The following is an 18129-nucleotide window of genomic DNA, read 5'->3' as shown; positions in this document are numbered from 1 at the left end:
TTCACTTAGGGGATGGGGGGATTTTGGATGGGGATTAGGAGGTTGGAAACAAGAGACATGGAAGAAGAGGGGATGCTCGAAACAAGGGAACATAGGACTGGAAATGGAAGGAGTTGGAAAGGAGGGATAGGGGACAAAGAAGAAGGGAGGGGGGGGGGGTAGAAATGAGGGACAAGGGATATGGGACATGGAATGGAGTCTTAGGATGGATGGAACTAATCATGAGATGGCAAGGGGGAGGGATGGATATATATGAACCTGTATTATTTTGTAACCCTTGTTATTGATTTGAAACTCTTGAATCAGGGTTCTTTTTTAGAAAGGTTTTGCAGAAATTGAAAATCCTAAAATGAAAAATTATAAAACCACCATTGAATTCAATTACTCCAATGTATCATTACTTTTTTCCTTCTTTTTTTTATTTTATTTTTTTTTATGAATAATAATTTATCAACACTAAGATTTTTCATTTCACTAGTAGAATACTATATTCAAATTTCAATGTATTTGAAAGCTACATAATCAAATGAAGATTTTGTTTTAAACTGCATAGTTTATTGAGCATCTGTTTATGGTATAAAGCACTTAATATTACTTAAATTCAATAACTACTTGAAGTGATTACATGTTTCCCAATTATATCATTTGATGTAATAGCAACAAAATCAATAACTTCATCTAATTAAGATGGAATTTGACACTTTGTGTAAAAAAGAAAGAAGAATATAATAATTGTTCTTCTGAAACTAAAGTGAATGAATTATTGGATTTATTGTGAAAATATTCCATAAGTGATAGCAACATCTACCAACATAGCATAATTTAAATCATCTTTATGCTGCACACACTGTGTGAGATCTCTCTCTCTCTCTCTCTCTCTCTCTCTATATATATATATATACTGTGGATATAATATTTCTGTGTTAATATTACATGTAAACTTCACTTAATACTCTAGCTGATAAAAACACAAAACAAAACCTTTACTATTGAAAGGACTTGTTCGCGTGCTAATAAGTTGGTCACTTGTAGGAAATCCTCCCTTTCAAATACAACCAAAAAGTGTGACATGGTTGACAATAAATGAAAAAATTGGGAAGCAAAAAAAAAAAACAAACAAACAAACAAACAAACAAACAAACAAAAACAAAAACAACAAATGAACTATCTATTACTCTAAACTTGAGAGTGAGTTTCTCCACCTAAAACTAGTTTGTAGGGGGGTCAATGTAGAGAAAGGGACAGAAAGAGCAATCAAATTATTAGGGTTAGGGTTTTATGGGCAACAAAGACTAGGCACCACCATAGCCCCCAATGATAGCACATGGGGTGCAGGCTTAAAGAGACCCTGCCAATTGGGATTATGCTTATCAATAATGGAGTGAGTGAGTGAATCCCATGCCAATGAGCAAGTGAGCAAGAACCCAAGTGCCAATTTTATTTATTTATTTATTTATTTATTTATTTATTTGTTTGTTTGTTTGTTTGTTTGTTGGGAGCGTGGAGCTCTTGCACATTCCTCAACAACAAAACTCTGTCTCCATCACCATTGCCTCGTTTGCCTCCCCCATCCCCTTTTACTTTTATTGGTTTGTGGAACTTCCTTTGCACAAGGTTGTGTAGCAATCTGAAAAATGGAGAGAAAGTGAACGCTTAGCTATTTGGATGTGGGAAACCCTCACTTTGGCATTAGTGGGTTTTGTTTTGATGAGTTCCTTTTTGGGAGTATTTTCATGAGAAAAAGAGAATGTTACAGTTTGGTATGACATTTAATGGCACTTGTGTACTCTTGTTTTGCAGGTGTGTGTGTCTAGAAGTATATTGCCTTGAATCACATTGAACAATGAAAAAATAAATTAATAAATTAATAGAATTTAAAAATAATAATAATAATCTTTGTGTACCATCAAAATTGTGCACTAAGAACTTATGGAGTTGTGTGTGAATGAAGAGACTTGTGCAAGTGGCACAATATTACTTTCAACATTATGCACATCTCATATATATATATATATATATATATACAGACACTACAACTGTATCATATAGTTACTTTCTTTGAATCGTGTTTCTTTTTGGGGTCAAAAGTCACATATTTAGATTCTTCATACAAAATTGTGGAGGTGGCAGACTCTAAGCAGACAAAATACATTTGATTAGTTAATATAGAAATCAATAGTAAACACTATTTATGCCGAAAAATAAGTTTGTTGAGAATTGGATTCCTGGAGAGTGTTCATACCATAAATTTGGTACAGCTGGACATTGGGTCAGCTAATAATACAAAGTCAAATCCTGCCATGTGTGCATGTAGATTTCTTCCTTGTCTGTATAAACTTAACAGGTCAACAGTTTTAATATATATATATATATATATATATGTATAAAGAAATGTATACACGTTGCATGTTAGAACAACAACGGAAGTAGCAAACAGAGGAACAGAAAAAAAAAAAAAAAAAAAAAAAAATTAACCTTAAGTGCGAGGAAGGTAGAAGAAAAAGTTGAGATTCTTAAAGTATTGATCCTATCTATATATATATATATATATATATAATACAGTAGGCCTGAACTTCAAAGATAGAAAATCCTGACTAGATGTAAGAAGAACAAGCTCGAAAACAAGATCGTGTGAGCCGGAGCTTGACAGTGCATGTTAGGCTGTGTCGGAAAGGAAGATGGAACACTGCAGGAATCCAGAGCAAGAATCCACCAGCATGGTGGCGACTCAGTTCCGACTACAGCAAGACAAGTCGCTGCTCTCAAGTGTTCCTATGCCTCGAACGCTGTGTGTACGTTCTACATCGATCAGTTGCATTCAGGATGAATCAGCGGTAATAAAACAACAACGCCTTCTAACACCTGTGTAACAGCTGTTCGATTCATGGTCAACTTATCTTTGTTGCACATGCGGTGAACTCAGAGCGAAATGTGGATTTCCAGACCTCGAAATCCTCATGCACCAATTCCAAAATAACTCGTGAGAAGAAAAACGCGCGCACACACACACACACAGTTTACTTACGGCAACGAAGTCAAGTTTAGAAGGACGGACGAGGAATCTATTTCTTTTATGTAGACTACTCGTCACAATACTTTTCAAATATGGTTGGATGACAACTTCCATCACCTTGTAACTGATTTACCTGATGAAAAAAACAAAAACAAAAAACAAAAAACAAATGGAAGCACTCTTATTCATGAATTAATTTGATTGCTTTTGGAAGCATCTCTACAATTCTCACGAGATTCAACGGAGAATCGCGACGAGCTCACAACACGGCACCAAAGATTGGCGCGGCTCCCCAGGTGTGAAAGGAATTCAGTACCGAATGATGCAGTCCAACATTCCTCCAGTACCAAGCTCCGCCTCGTCTCGTCTTTCAAGGCGGGAGTTTACCTTTCAGGCACCGGAATGATTGAGAGCGTTACTCAAGCGTCTGCAGAAATCTCAGTCGCTGTGGTGAAAGTCCGAAACCTCATCCAACCTATCCAGCCGCCCGGACCTGGTCCAATTGTGGCGCCTGTGCACCGCAATCCCTACGTCCTGGCACCGTGGATCATTGGAAGCCCCCAGCGCGACCGCAGCATGTGGTCATGATCAAGCTTGCAGCACTGAACCCATTCACTCTGTCATTGAAAGGGCAGCAGCAGCAACAGCAGGGCAGGGTCAGCCAAAGACTTTCCAACCCCCTTCCCTCCCTCCCTCTCTCCCTCCCTCCCTTGGTCGCGCCGTTCAATTCACTTCCCCCTCGCTTCACTTCACTTTACTTCACTTCACTTCGCATCGCTTTGCCTTGGCATCGCATCGCCGCGCCTGACGCTGCAATTGTGTGTGTGTGTGTGTGTGTGTGTGTGTCAGGTGTGAGGTTGGGCCTCCTCGTCGTCGTCGTCGTCGTCGTCGAAATCTCTTTGGCTGTGTGTTGTTGTTGTTGCTGCTGCCAGATTTCCCATCGTCGTCGTCGTCGTCGTCAGACCTTCTGTGTCTGTCTCCGCTCCATGTGCCTCCCCTCCTGTCGCCGAATTCCCCGTCCAACTGCATTATCCCATCCATCCCCATTTTGGATGGTTGTTGGTGTCTTCATTCGTTACGTATGGATGAATGATAAATCATTGTTGCCCCGGCACTGCAATGCCAGCTCCGTCTGACTTTCTGTCTGTCTCTCCCTTTGCATAAGAATATCCCGTTTGAATGTTTCAACGTGCATCGTTCACTGGATCATTTGTCTGAAAAAAGAAACATATTTATTACTTTATTACTTCATTAATATATGTTTATGTATATAATGATTAATTTATTTTTTGTATCTGTTTCCAGAAACCCTAATTTACTGTGACTTGACTAATGTGTTTGTGAGTGTGATCTTTTTTGTTTTTCCTTTTTCTCCTGCCTGGGGGGGAGACAGTGCATGCACATTGAATGCCCCTTCACTGGCATTGAGGACAGGGGCCCAGCCCAATCTCATACCAGGATGATGATAAGAAGGGTGGGTGCGTAGTCAGCACCAACTTGAGAGAAGAGAGGGGAAAACAAAAACAAACAAACAAACAAACAAACAAAACACACACACACACACACACAAAACTCAAAACATGAAACAAAATCATCATATATAAACAAATAAAAAGAAAGAAAAGAGATAAGAGAGGGAGTGACATGTTGTGATCCTGAACAGGCAGGAGATTGAGAGCCTTGGAAGAATATGGAAATGAAATCATCGAATGTTGGAATAATGTTTTGTGACAATTGAGAATCATGCCCCCCCCCTCCCCTTCACATACATACAAGGCATTTGTGGCATCAAGGCATCCAAATTTGTCCACTTTGTTCTTTTTCTTATGGGTAGTGTCTTTTTTTTCATGATATTTATATAGAAAAAAACATGGATGAGGAACCAAATGAAGATGAGAATAAGAAACAGTCATTTAAAGGACTCATTCACTGGTAAACTGTGGGTGAGAGATAAACAACTATCTTCTTGTTTGTTGCTTTAAAAACCCCACTTTGATGAGATAGGCATCCTATCAAACAGTAGGACCCCACTATTCAAAAGCTGACAAATTAAATAAAAAATAAAAATAAAATAAAAAGTCAAAAAAGCTCCACATAAAACTCACCACTGTACCCGTATATATATATATATATATATACAAACAGAAAGGAATTCTTTATACATGCCAAAAAGGATTCACAACAGTGAGATTATATATTCGGAGGTACGCATCTGGCTTCTCGTTCTATGTTGTCCACCTTTTTCGGTATATATATATATATATATATATACACGTAAGCAAAGAGAAGTATTATAAAGAAGTAGATTGAAAACTGACTACATTTTTTTAATTAAAAAAACACATAAATTAACAAGTATAAAAATATGACTTTTTCTAAACAACAGGATGAAGGTACAATACATTTGGAACTATATTTTAGTTTATTTATAAAGACAGTGATATTTATTTATTTATTATTATTATTATTATTATTTTCATACACTAAATAACATTAGAATTCCCACCAACAAGATGCTTCTAGAAGAAACCTGCTTACCCAAAGGATATGGTCAAGCCTACCAAGTGACAAGATAACTTGAAAGGGGTAAAAAGCTTTTGGTTTTAATGATTGATGCCATTTTGGTTGTTTTATTTTTATTTTTACACATTTTCCCTATTTTTTTTTATGATATTAATGTTTCCTCATGGAAAGATCTCCTTAGAAGACAAAAAAAAAAGTCAAAAAATTGATAGTACCTACTCTTTTGTACCATAATATACCTTCCTCAAAGTTTGGGTTTTAAGAATTTTACTTTCCCTTGCACCAAACAAGGATTGAACAATATATATATATATATATATACATATAAAGGACATTTGATTTATTGTTTAAATGGACAGTTGACATTTTGTTGCAAATTGACAACTTGTTGTTGTCATATTGATGATCAATCAATGTATATGTATATGTAACAGTCTACCAAATCATGCTGTGGCCTGCCAAATAAAAGCCTTCATACATCAATCAAACACAGTATGATGAGCCAGGTTATAGTACAAAGCATTGTGTTACAAAAATGTAGGATTTCTGATACAATTTTTTAAATGCTACTGTTCACTGTTAGTTTCCTTGAGACCTAGATAACAAATGAATGCACATTTATATTTATGTTAGTGTATCTAAACATATAAGATTTTTTTTTTTTTTTTTTTTTTTTTTTTTTGTGATTTAAAATAGAAAGAAAGAAAAAAAAGACAGTGGGGAAGTTTAGTCCTCTGGAATTCCAATTTTTGTGGGAGTGCAAAGGCTTGATTACAAGACATGATCCTTTGATAAAATCTGAAAAAGCTTAATTGTTTTGAAAGAAGATTCTTTGAGATTGAAGTAATGTCTTTTTAAAAATGGAATTATGTTTTTAAAATCTATGATATTTTTTTATTTGTTCATAGAAATAAGAACAACATATTAATGTTTTTTTGTTATACCAAGTGAAGAACTAGCAAATGATACTGAATGCTATTTATATATTTATTCTTTTAGAAAGGAACTAAGATCAATAACTTATTAAAAACATGCCCATGTGAAGTTGCTGATGCAATTTAACCAACATTTTCTTAGAATATGCAAAATAGAAAATGTGATAGGTTTATAAAACATGAATAAGTTAGGATCAAAATAATGATTAGCTAATGAATAATGTTTTTGGTATTATTTTACAGATGGATAAAGGCTAATAAGGTTTAAATATATAATAATCATGAAAAACAATAAGAAATAAATAAATAAATAAAATATAGTTATAATACATGATTTAATTAAATAATACTATAGTTAATGAATAAAAATACTTATGATTAGTGATAGTAAACATAAAGGCAGATAATTAGAATAAATCTTGTGTGTTGATTCTGAAAGAATTGTAGATTATTGAAATATAACAGATCGAATATCTATATTAAAATGTAGACTATATTTCATTGATTTAAAAGTTAGTCTTTCATGTGATTAACCTTTTAAGAATTTATTATTCAAAGTTTCATAATTAAAATCATAATTAAATACTATAAATTTTAGAAATCAAAATTAGTACTATTATTTTCTTAAATAAAATAAAAAAATAACTGTTCTATGATAAAGAATTCTTAAATAGATTTATAGTTTTGAAAAGTTGAAACTTTTAACATCATTAGAATATACATTTATTTTTATTTTATAATCTTCCAAAAAGTTTAAAGCTATTCCAAAATATTGTAGAAAGAACTCTTAAAGTATTATAGGAAAGGAACTCAGAAGTAATTCTTATTATGACATTTTATTTAAGTAATGATAATAATAATGGCATTAGTTTAAGCCCTGCATACAAAAGTATAAAAAAGGAACGAGGTTTTGGTTAAATAGAATAATTTAATTTAATTTCTGGAATGTTATTCCTAGATAAATACCGAGTAATGGTTTAAAACATCTTTGTTATGTTGAAATGGACTAATATTAACCAATCTTAGGGAAGATATTTTATAAAAGGACAAACCCAACCCAAGAAAGAAATGGGCTTTCGTTTTTTTCCTTTTTCCCCTTCTTCCTCTCACAAACCACACATGCTCTCAACAAGAAATATGTCCTAAGAATCCATATTCTTCAGAAAAAAACAAAAAACAAAAAATAACAACAACATGGTGCTCAAAGAAACGAGGGAAAGAGGATGAAAGTAATCATCCGTTGAATGAGCAAGAACTATTGCCATTTTCCATATATATCATCCACTGTTAAAATAGTGTGACCCTCCATGCTCTCTCTCTCTCTCTCTCTCTCTCATTCTTTAATTAATCTTTTCTATATATATATACATATATATATATACATACATATATATATATATACATATATATATATATACATACATATATATATATACATACATATATATATACATATATATATATATACATACATATATATATATACATACATATATATATATATACATACATATACTCTTTCTTGTATTGTATTAGATTTTATTAGTGTTGCAGTGTCGAAGAGTGGCCGGCATCAAATTGTGCATTGAGTGAGAGATAGAGAGAGCCTGATCAGGTGACAAGCTTGTCTTCAATCAACATCTCACTCACTCACACACACACAGGAGGAGACAGTTTCTTATCCCCAAACCAAACTTAGTAGCAAGTATTTTTAGCTAGACGCACCAGCACACACCTCTTATTTTTAGGGTTTGGGTTGTGTGAGCAAATACACACACACACATATTTCTAGCATCAGGGCTTTGTAAGGAGAGATCAAGGGAGAAGGGAGAGAGTTAAGCTTGTGACCCTCCCTTGCCTTTGTCTCCTTCAGTGGTGGCATGCATGCCTAAAACAAAGGGCCCATGAGCTTATCCCCCCTTTTTCTTCATAATTGGGACGCCACATACAATAAAGCAAGGGGATATTCCTGTTGGGGAGAGAGAGAGAGAGGGAGAGCCATGTTGCATGAAGACTTCTACCAAAAAAGAAAAAGGAAAAAAAAAGGAAAAGAAAAAAGGCTCTGCCACTTTCAAAGGCTGATTGCAAGGTGGGTGTGCTAGTTTCTCCATCTAACTCATGTCTCTCCCCATTGCCACCATAGCTTTACCATTCAAGCATGATTTCAAGTCTCCAATTGTTGAATCCCTTCAAATATTTCTCTCTCTCTCTCTCTCTCTCTCTCTCTCTCTCTATCTATATAAATATATACATAACGTGAGAACTAAAAGCATGTGTTTTGTTTCAAAAAGTAAAAGTAAGGGGGGTTATGAAACCAGGGAAGCTTTTGTGAAGCTGGAACACAATAAACAAAAACAAAAAACAAAAAACACACATGCCCTAGTGTTTCAACCCTATCAGCCTTCTCCAGCTCTGGCTGACCCATGTGGGCACATAGTTTTGGGGCAGTGTTGTGACTAAAGGATGGGGACCCAGCTTTATCTCCATGCTCAATATAGTATAAGTAGGTGTGTGAGTGTGAGTGTTCTAGGTGTGTGTATGTGCTCTCATTGTTCGTGTTCTTCTCCAGCTGTCTGCAACTATGTCTAAAGACAATTTCAATCCTCAAGTATTCTTTTTGCTATTTTTGTCAGTTGCTGCAAACCCTACAATCTGTGCTGTGATGAACCTTTGCAATGTCGAACTCATTGTGGAGACAAAGTAGCATTATGATGGACTCAAAGCATGTGTTGTATTTTTGGCTTTGGCAAGACATCTAAATTGGTGAAATTTGATTTTTTACTTGACACTGGAAGTTTTGTATAATCAAAGTTTTTATTGTTCCAAACTTGTGTGTATGAATGATTTTTGAAATAATGTACAGTCATTTTATTTTATTGTTGTTAGTATATTGTGGGCACCTTGATGCCCACAATAATTGGGCAAAACGATTTAAATAAAATAAGGAATATTTGAAACATTTGCACAAGAGCAAAGAATAACAAGAAAGTTACGTAGGTCTAGAGTGTAAAGAAAACAACTCATCTCAACAAATGAAACATCTAAAAAAAAGCCCAACAAAACTTTGAACTAGAGAAAAGAATTGGTTTGTACTTGGATCAAATAATGGTATCAAAAGGTAGGCCACAACCCCACCTCTCAAGGTAAATTCCCCATCCAAAAAAAAACTATCGTTCTCCCTCTTTTAATAGTTTCATAACCCTAATGTGTCCGAAAAAGAAAAAAACAGAATTAAAAAGTTTAGAATAAATAAGAGGGGGGAGTAAAATAGAAAGAAAGAATGAGGAGGTGGACACCAAATTTGGGCCCCGGAGGTTCCAACATTGATGAACGTGGGGGCTGGGCAGCCGCCAAAGCTAGCTATCTATGTCCATCAGTGGCTATCAACACACCGGCGGCGCCCCCTTTTTTCCCTCGTTCCTGCCCGTAGCCCGGGCTCTATTCAGTACCAATACCGCGATAATGCGGCGACAGGAAGGGGGAGTCCAAGACCGCGGGTTGATGTGTCCAACCCCGCCAGCGCGCATGTCCACACCGCGTCTCGACAACCAGTTCCACCCCCCCTATTATTATTGTTACTTTAATTATCCTGCTCACGTGTCCGCACGCCCGCCCAAGTGGGGGCGAGCAGCTCGAACATACGTGGGATGGATTTAGGGGAGATGATTGCGTGTCTGGTATTGTGCATGGATTTGTGGTTCGGTCTTCCCAAATTACTCTCCTCGACATTGATTGTTGGACATCTTTTTCACTTGGAGTTTTGGTTTTGGAGCAGTAGTAGTATCTGCCCCTCGCTGGTTTCCGACGAACGGGGAGGGAAAAGTATGGCGACGAGCGGCTTCGGAAATACGCTGGACCGGCTCTATTTTTGTGCGGAGTTATTTCATTTCGTGGAACATGCTTGGGGATTCGTCAACCGGCAACTCTGACGCTTTACATCGCAGTCTGACTGACTACAGGGGGGGGGGTGTGTGTGTGTGTGTCAATGAGTGAATTGCGGAGTAGTTGAAAGAGTGGGGGGAAGATCCTCAAGGGATGAGAGACTGTGAAGGGAAATCAGAGCATCATGTTACGCTAGTAACGGTTAAACTTAAAGTAATCCAACAGATGGTGCTGGCAGAGCAGTCAGAGGAACAGTTCACACAAGTCACGCACATCAGCCCCATCATCACCGAGTGGAATTCATTGTACAGCGCGGTTACTTAGCACTGAGTAACTTCCGTCAGGGAGGCCATTACTGTGGAAGTAAACCGGAGCTTCTCACGGTAATCGCTAGCGGAGAGGCGTTTCAGTATTGCAGAGAAAAATTCCCCTCGGGGACAGAGCCTCGCAGGTGCAGCAGGCCATACCTGGCTGCCTCCAATCTCTCTCGCCTTCTTTACTTCTCCCTGGCTCGCTTGTCGCCTTGGTCTCATTGTTTGGCAGGACAACCGCTCCGTGCTTCTTCGCCGTTGTTCTGTCTTTTTCCCCTAGTTTCGATTTTGAGGAGAGATGGAGTGGTCATTTGATCTGTAGGTTTACGTTGAGCGTGCGGATAATTCAGTGTCACCTATGCATCGAGCGGTCAAGAAGGACGTGAACTGAATAGTCAGGATTCTAATTCCGACGTTTTGAAATAGTGGTGTCGTTGATTTCTTTCCTGAAGAGGAGCGGTTCGTGTTCAGAGCTTGGGTTGTGATCAATATTGTCGAGGTTGTGTGGTGGCGGATGACGGCACGTTCCTGGTGTGCTTAAGCGACTAGTTTGAAACTTTTGGGCTCCTTGGTTGACTTGCTCAATTCGGTTGAGCGGTCTCGTGGTTTTGGCATTGGTGGTTGATTGTTGCGGAGGGAATTCGTGGTGTGTTTGGAGGTTGTGGCGCCAGAGGTTTCGCGCATGTTGGTTCAAGGATTGTTTTGATTATCGATTGACTTGCTAGAATAGTCTCCTGGCGAGAAAGACCGGAAGATCCACGGAAGACTGCAGACACTCTGAAGGGACTTAACGATCTCGCGGTGGTTTCTGACGCTTGATTGCAACGAGTGTATCGTAATTTCCAGCTGAGATGCTCGTGAAGCCTGGTGTACATGTGGGAAGGAGCCATGGGTGTCTTTCAATCTGACGGAATAGAGGAGGTGCAACAGGTTAAGAAGCAAGGAGTCCATCACGGTGATTGGAATTCTGGGGAGGCATGGCTGCGACAGGCGCAACACTTGACATCACTAGCGGTAACGGATGCGGCATTAGTTAAGGCATTTCTTGGGCGCTGGAAAGCTATTGAGAATCGGTTGTTGCAGCTGCCTGCTCTTCTCACTGAGATGTCACACCTTCATTGTTTGTCCGACAACGCTGTCTGCAAGGAAGTCCTGAAGGTAATGGCCAGATGCTGATTAGAACCTTTGAAACGGTGTGTGGTGTCTGCGAAAGCCGTGGTCTTCCCTCACATGTCGGTCGCTGTAACTTTTGTTTGCCTTTTGTAAATGTTTGAGGAGCTTGTGGGGAATAAAGCGCTTGTTAAGGCTTCTCCACACGATAGATGTTCGTGGAACTTGTTCTGGCTGCTCGCTTGTTTTAATTTGACTTGTGCATTAATGTGTGTCATGATGTGGTGCCAGACCATCATCGAGACATTGGAGGAAGCTCGTAGCCTAGCAATGAAGTGTACAGAATTAAGTTTCGGTGGGAAGCTACACACTCAGAGTAACTTGGACTCCCTTTGTGGCAAGCTTGATATTCACATCCACGATTGTCAGTTGATGATTACAAGTGGTATTATGCAAGAAAATCCGTTGGCGATTTGCCGAGTCACTCCAGAGTCGACGCGGGAGGCCATCCGGTGGACCATAAGAGACCTTCTCGCTCATCTTCAGATTGGAAGTGTGGACTGCAAACAAAGAGCGCTTGACAGTATGCTTCGGCTTATGGCGGACGACGACAAGAATATTCTAATGGTTGCTGGCCAGGGTGCAGTGACAACCCTCGTGCATCTTCTAGACGCCAGCCAGCCTGCAATTAGGGAAAGAGCAGCAGCTGCCATCTGCTTTCTCGCTTTAAACGACAGTTGCGAGCATGCGGTAGTTGCGGAAGGTGGCATTGCCCCTCTTGTTCGTCTCTTGGATTCTGGTAGTCCACGGGCTCAAGAGAGGGCAGCAGCCGGATTACAGGGCTTGTCTATTTCAGATGAAAACGCCAGGGCGATTGCAACGCATGGAGGAGTTCCTGCATTGATAGAAGTTTGCCGAGCCGGTACGCCAGGTGCGCAAGCCGCTGCTGCTGGATCTTTACGGAACATTGCTGCAGTTGAAGAACTTCGAAGTGGCATTGTGGAAGATGGCGCTATTCCGATTGTCATCAACTTAGTGTCTTCTGGGACGGCTATGGCGCAAGAAAATGCCGCGGCTACGTTGCAAAATCTCGCAGTCTCCGACGACAGCATCAGATGGAGGATCGTAGAAGATGGAGCTGTTCAACCGTTGATTAGATACTTGGATTGTTCCTCGGAAGTGTGTGCCCAAGAAATCGCCTTGGGGGCATTGCGCAATTTAGCAGCGTGCAAAGATAACATCGATGTCCTCTGTAGTGCCGGCTTGTTGCCCCGCCTCGTAAGTTGCATTCGTACTGGATCGATAGTTTTGCAACTGGTGGCAGCCGCTGCGGTATGTCACATGTCTTGTTCCATGGAGGCTAGGCTATCGTTGGGCGAAACTGGAGTCATAGGCCCATTGGTAAAACTTTTGGATGCTAAGTCCAACACGGCTCAGGAATATTCTGCACAGGTATACACCTGTTTCTACTTAATCCTGTCTTTTCGGATTGTTTAAGTGGGCACTTTATTGTTGTTTGTGGTGTTAATGTGGGTGCTATTATAAGTTATTTTGTGACATGTAAGATTGTCCAATACTGCGATGTTTGCAGTTTTTCTCATTTTTTGCCATTGTTGCGCAGGCCTTGGCTCTTCTTCTCCTTGTCGAAGAGAACCGAAAGCTCTTTTTGGCTGAAGATTGGGGCATCGTCGGATTAGTGCTGATGTTAGACACTCGTTTTCAGGAGGTTGGTAAACAATATCCAATTGCGGCACTACAGGCTCTTTCGGGAAGTGCAAAATGCAGGAAACAGATGGTGACTGCCGGTGCTTGTTACCATTTGCGTCAGTTGTCTGAATTGGGAGTCCCAGGTGCTAAAAGACTGTTGGATCGATTGGTCGCTGGCAAGTTCCGAAGTATCATCACCAAGACTCTATTGGTGAGTACAATATATGTACCAGTCTTTTGAGCGGACTCTGACATTTGCTTGCATGGGTTGGATGTTATGCTTTTCCTGAGTAAAACCTTGAGTGTATCTGGCCACATATCTTTTGTGGTGCATAAGTTTTACAATCCACCTCTTGGACGAATTGTAGTATTGAAACTAATCTGCTATTCATTGAAATTTGCAGATGAATTCGTTTCACAATTGATCGTCGTATTCATCTTCAGTCGCGAACTGGAAAGGGGACTACACAGCAGAATCTTTTTTCAGCACCATGATTATCAATAAGAACTTAATTTGCAGGTAACTGAAGCCCTGTGCTGGATAACCATAAAGTTGTGCCATAGATACACACTGACGCTGTTCTGCGAGTTCATGCAGGAAGCAATACGTAGTTAGATCTGGGGACATTCATTCAATACCCCGCTGATTATTGGAACGAGATGTAATATATCGACATAGGAAACGGGGGCCAGCTATTATGAGCCGCCGCATTAGGTCAGTAGGATTAAAGCCTCCTCCTTTGTAGACTGAGGAGCCACTGTGCAGTTAGTGTGAGACTATGAAGCAGCCGACTAAGGCAAATGTTGCGCTTGTACAACATTATACAGATCCCTTCCTATCTTTTTCCTTTTTTGCTTCGCTTTCTAGACCTTCTTGTGCTCGATCTGCTTGATTCGTGTAGCAATCTTCATATCAAGTAGGTATCTACCACAACCGGTGCACTCCCAAATCTGAGCACCATGGCAGAAACGGAAGGATGTTTCTTATAGTCGTAGCCCTTGGAGCACAAACACAGATTATCTTTTGCAGAAGGTAAATTGTAGACAAGATCTTCATGGCATGCTCTTCTGAAACTTCAAGTCATAATCCGTGTATATTTGTAGCTGTCAATCTGAATGTTTCTAGCCACAACACAATCCGGTCCATGTTTTCTTACACGTCTGTCATATTCTCACCTCTTCAACACCTCCGTTCATACATCGAGGCATCTATTGTTCGTATTTACATCAAAACACATCTTTTCAATGTGTTAAGTTTTTCGGGATGGGAAGTGTACCAGTACAATCATATTTTTTATGTCTTATTTGTAAATGAAATATGAAAATACAAAAATACAAAAATCTAGAAATATGAAAATACAAAAATTTAAAACAAAGATTTTTCTATTCTCCTATTGCAAATAAGAAAACTATAATCTTTTCAAATAGTTAGCAACCATATATAAATTTAAACTATTTTTTTAATAAGTTAGATATTAATTTTTAATTTTTAATTTCTTTTTTGTAGTTTGAAGTCATCACCAACTATAAGTAGTTTGTGAGACTTGCAAATTCTATAGTATTTTGCAAGATCCATCTACCAATTAAGTAAACAAAGAAATGGCAGAGAACATTTGATAGAATCTTTGATGTGACAAATATCCATAAGACTAGTTTCAACAATATCCATAATTATGATTTATTAAATACTAGAAAAAACTTATGGGATTGAGCACAAAAAAGTTTTAAAATGATTTGTTAAGCAAATAATAAAGTGGAGGTCTTTTTGCAAGTTATGCAAGATTTTTTGTTGGTTAACAATTTCATTAATTTTGGCAATGAGAAGGCTTCTTTATGTCTTTGTGTTATCCTTAAGCTGTTTTATATATATATATATATATATATATATATTATTTTGTGTCTTGTCATAAATGACGCTGGTTATGATTGATGAAGTAGAAATGTAGGGTAGTACAAGGACAGACGGTTAAAAGTGCTTCTACCTCGTTATTACACACACTATTACCCTACCACCACGGTGTAACTAAGGAGCCTATAGCTGCCGAACAGGCACTGTGTGAGTGAGTCCTCCACGACGGTTTGCATTTTGAAACAAAGTCGACTGCCCCGACCTCTCACTCGCACCGCTTCCCCCTCTTTCTCGACTCTTCAACTCGCTGCGCCATGCCTCAGTCCCCCCCCCCCCCCGTTTCGTCTCGCCTTTCGCTGGTATGCATCGGCTACGGTCGATTGGTGCAAGGAGTGTGTATGTCCATGAGTACCCGCTTGCGTTGCTGTTGTGTGCTGTTCAGACATCCTCTCCTGTTTTGTTTGCAGCATGTTTCAATCCGTATCGCTTCTGTAATCTTCTCTGCTGCATGCAGCAAGTGGATCGTGTAATAGAGTGTGCTAAGGCTGCTTTCTCCTTGTTACGTTTTTTTGGATCTTGTTCTGATTGAGGTTTGTTTCGGCATAAAGGCTAATTTAGACTTTTTCGAGATTTGTACATAGTTTTGTGTTTTTTGGCCTGAATTCTGTATCGCGTTGAAGGAAAAGCTTGTTGTGGATGATGTGGATTCTATATTTCACAACATGAATTGATCACAATGTTTGCACATCAGGGACATATTTGACTGTGTTGAGGAGGTTTTGATGTAAGGGGATGCGCTGGATGCAGCTTCTTGCCTATCAAGGGATATATGACATTGTCGCTGCGAAAGTGTTTGCTGAAGCGCATGAGGAGGAGAATTCTGTGCTTGAAGAACGCTGATCATTTGTATATTGTAATGTATCTCTCGTACTCCCTCGGTGCGCAAGCATGGAGAGTGGTCGCCACCTGCATGCATCCTCGATTTGTGGCGTTTCTGTTCTTTGCAATGTACCGATTAAGGTCAAACACAACCACGGAAGGAACTTCTCCATGGCTACGTTCTCAATTCACTGTCAATTATCCACAATAAACCGTGGGCTTTGACCTACTTGTGGTCTCATGTAGTAGAAACCTTTGTGAAGGGCTATATCTTGGCTTTCTCCTTCGAGCTTCCATGAACTAATAGAAGGAGGAGGAGTGCCTTGTGAGACTTCTGACGATGTATAAACAAGCACTCATCCTTGGTCCTTGTCTTCACGTTCTAAGATGAAATCATTCAGGAAATACGCAAATCCGAGCAGAATTCTTCGGAACATTACTGGTATTAAAAGCTCTTACTCATGCTACACGATGTCACAGATGTTAAGCAATGGCATTGTAACGATCAATTACAACAAAATTTATTCACACATGCGTGTATATGTATGTGCTCTCACCTAAACACATTTATGAATGTCTTGCAGGTTTATTAAATGGACTTAATATTTAATATTTAATTTTAATTTTAGTTTTAAAAGTTTTTGATCATTTTAGATAAATGATTGAAAATGCAATGAAACGAATATGAGAGAAGCTACATTGAAGATGATATCTCATTTGATCATGTCCAAGATTATTAAAAATTGCACTATTCTTCCACGCAATGTTTGTCAATTCTGATTATTTAATTAAGATTTATTCTGTAAATTGAAATGCATCAATTTACAGAATACAGTAATACATGGCAACCATACACATTGTATTGTCATCAGATTAGCACAGAGACTCCATGTACTCTTGTTTGTTTCTTAGGGATGGATGTTTGTGGAAATTTGGGGTGGTTAATTTATCGTCTCTGCAGAATATATTTCTGGATTATTCATGGCGTTATTGAAGAATGAAATCAATTTACCTTGTGAAAAGCTACCTCTTAATGAATTCAAAATTGTTTTAAACTATCATTAAATTCTTAATTAAGAAAAATAAGTTTGTAGTTTTTCATACAATACAAATTATTATAAAATTTGAAATTTATCAAAAACTTTTAATATAACATACTAATAATTATTCAATATTGAATCAACTATCTCTTATATCTAACAAGAATTATGTATGTAATTAACACAAGCTATTTAAAATGTCACTTACAATTCTAAATAAGTTTTTAATTTTTGCTGAAAATGTATTGACCTAAAATCTTGGCTGATCATTTAAATATTCAAATTATTAATTTTTTCAAATTATCCTTAAATTTACTAAAATAAAATCTATCAAATCTTCCATAATATTAAAAAAAATCATAACCCTAAATTCAAATCTCTTGACAATTTTGTTTTAAATACCAAAAGCTCTTGAAAATTTTGTTATATAAATATAAATATAAATATATATATAAATATATATATATAAAAAAATATAAATATATATAAATATAAATATAAATATATATAAATATAAATATAAATATATATAAATATAAATATATATATAAATATAAATATATATATAAATATAAATATATATATAAATATAAATATATATATAAATATAAATATATATAAATATAAATATATATAAATATATATATAAATATATAAATACATATAAATATATAAATACATATAAATATATATATAAATATATAAACATACATATAAATATATATATAAATATATAAATATAAATATAAATATATAAATATAAATATAAATATATAAATATAAATATAAATATATATATAAATATATATATAAATATATATATAAATATATAAATATAAATATAAATATATAAATATAAATATAAATATATATATAAATA

At 37.3% G+C, this 18129-nt stretch overlaps 1 protein-coding gene and 1 long non-coding RNA gene across 6 annotated transcripts; both read left to right on the top strand.

The window, feature by feature from the left end:
• Positions 1–10590: 10590 nt before the first annotated feature.
• On the top strand, positions 10591–14334 carry LOC112291603 (uncharacterized). The gene is made up of 4 exons (XM_024539249.3): positions 10591–11822; positions 12066–13226; positions 13396–13692; positions 13886–14334. The coding sequence occupies exons 1-4, from the start codon at positions 11538–11540 to the stop codon at positions 13904–13906; spliced, it is 1764 nt and encodes a 587-aa protein (XP_024395017.1). The 5' UTR covers positions 10591–11537; the 3' UTR covers positions 13907–14334.
• Positions 14335–15640: 1306 nt separating this feature from the next.
• LOC112291604 (uncharacterized) lies at positions 15641–17393 on the top strand. 5 transcript variants are annotated; one of them, XR_002972464.2, is made up of 3 exons: positions 15641–15726; positions 16138–16651; positions 16794–17393. It is a non-coding gene; the product is annotated as an uncharacterized LOC112291604 (long non-coding RNA). The 5 variants fall into 5 exon arrangements; XR_002972462.2 differs by having other exon boundaries at positions 15646–15726; positions 16082–16651; XR_002972463.3 differs by having other exon boundaries at positions 15673–15689; positions 16082–16651.
• Positions 17394–18129: the final 736 nt, after the last annotated feature.

This window comes from Physcomitrium patens, chromosome 14 (genome assembly GCF_059467195.1).
Source record: "Physcomitrium patens ecotype Gransden chromosome 14, ASM5946719v1, whole genome shotgun sequence".
Lineage (NCBI taxonomy): Eukaryota > Viridiplantae > Streptophyta > Bryopsida > Funariales > Funariaceae > Physcomitrium > Physcomitrium patens.
This window is presented reverse-complemented; position numbering and strand designations above follow the sequence as displayed.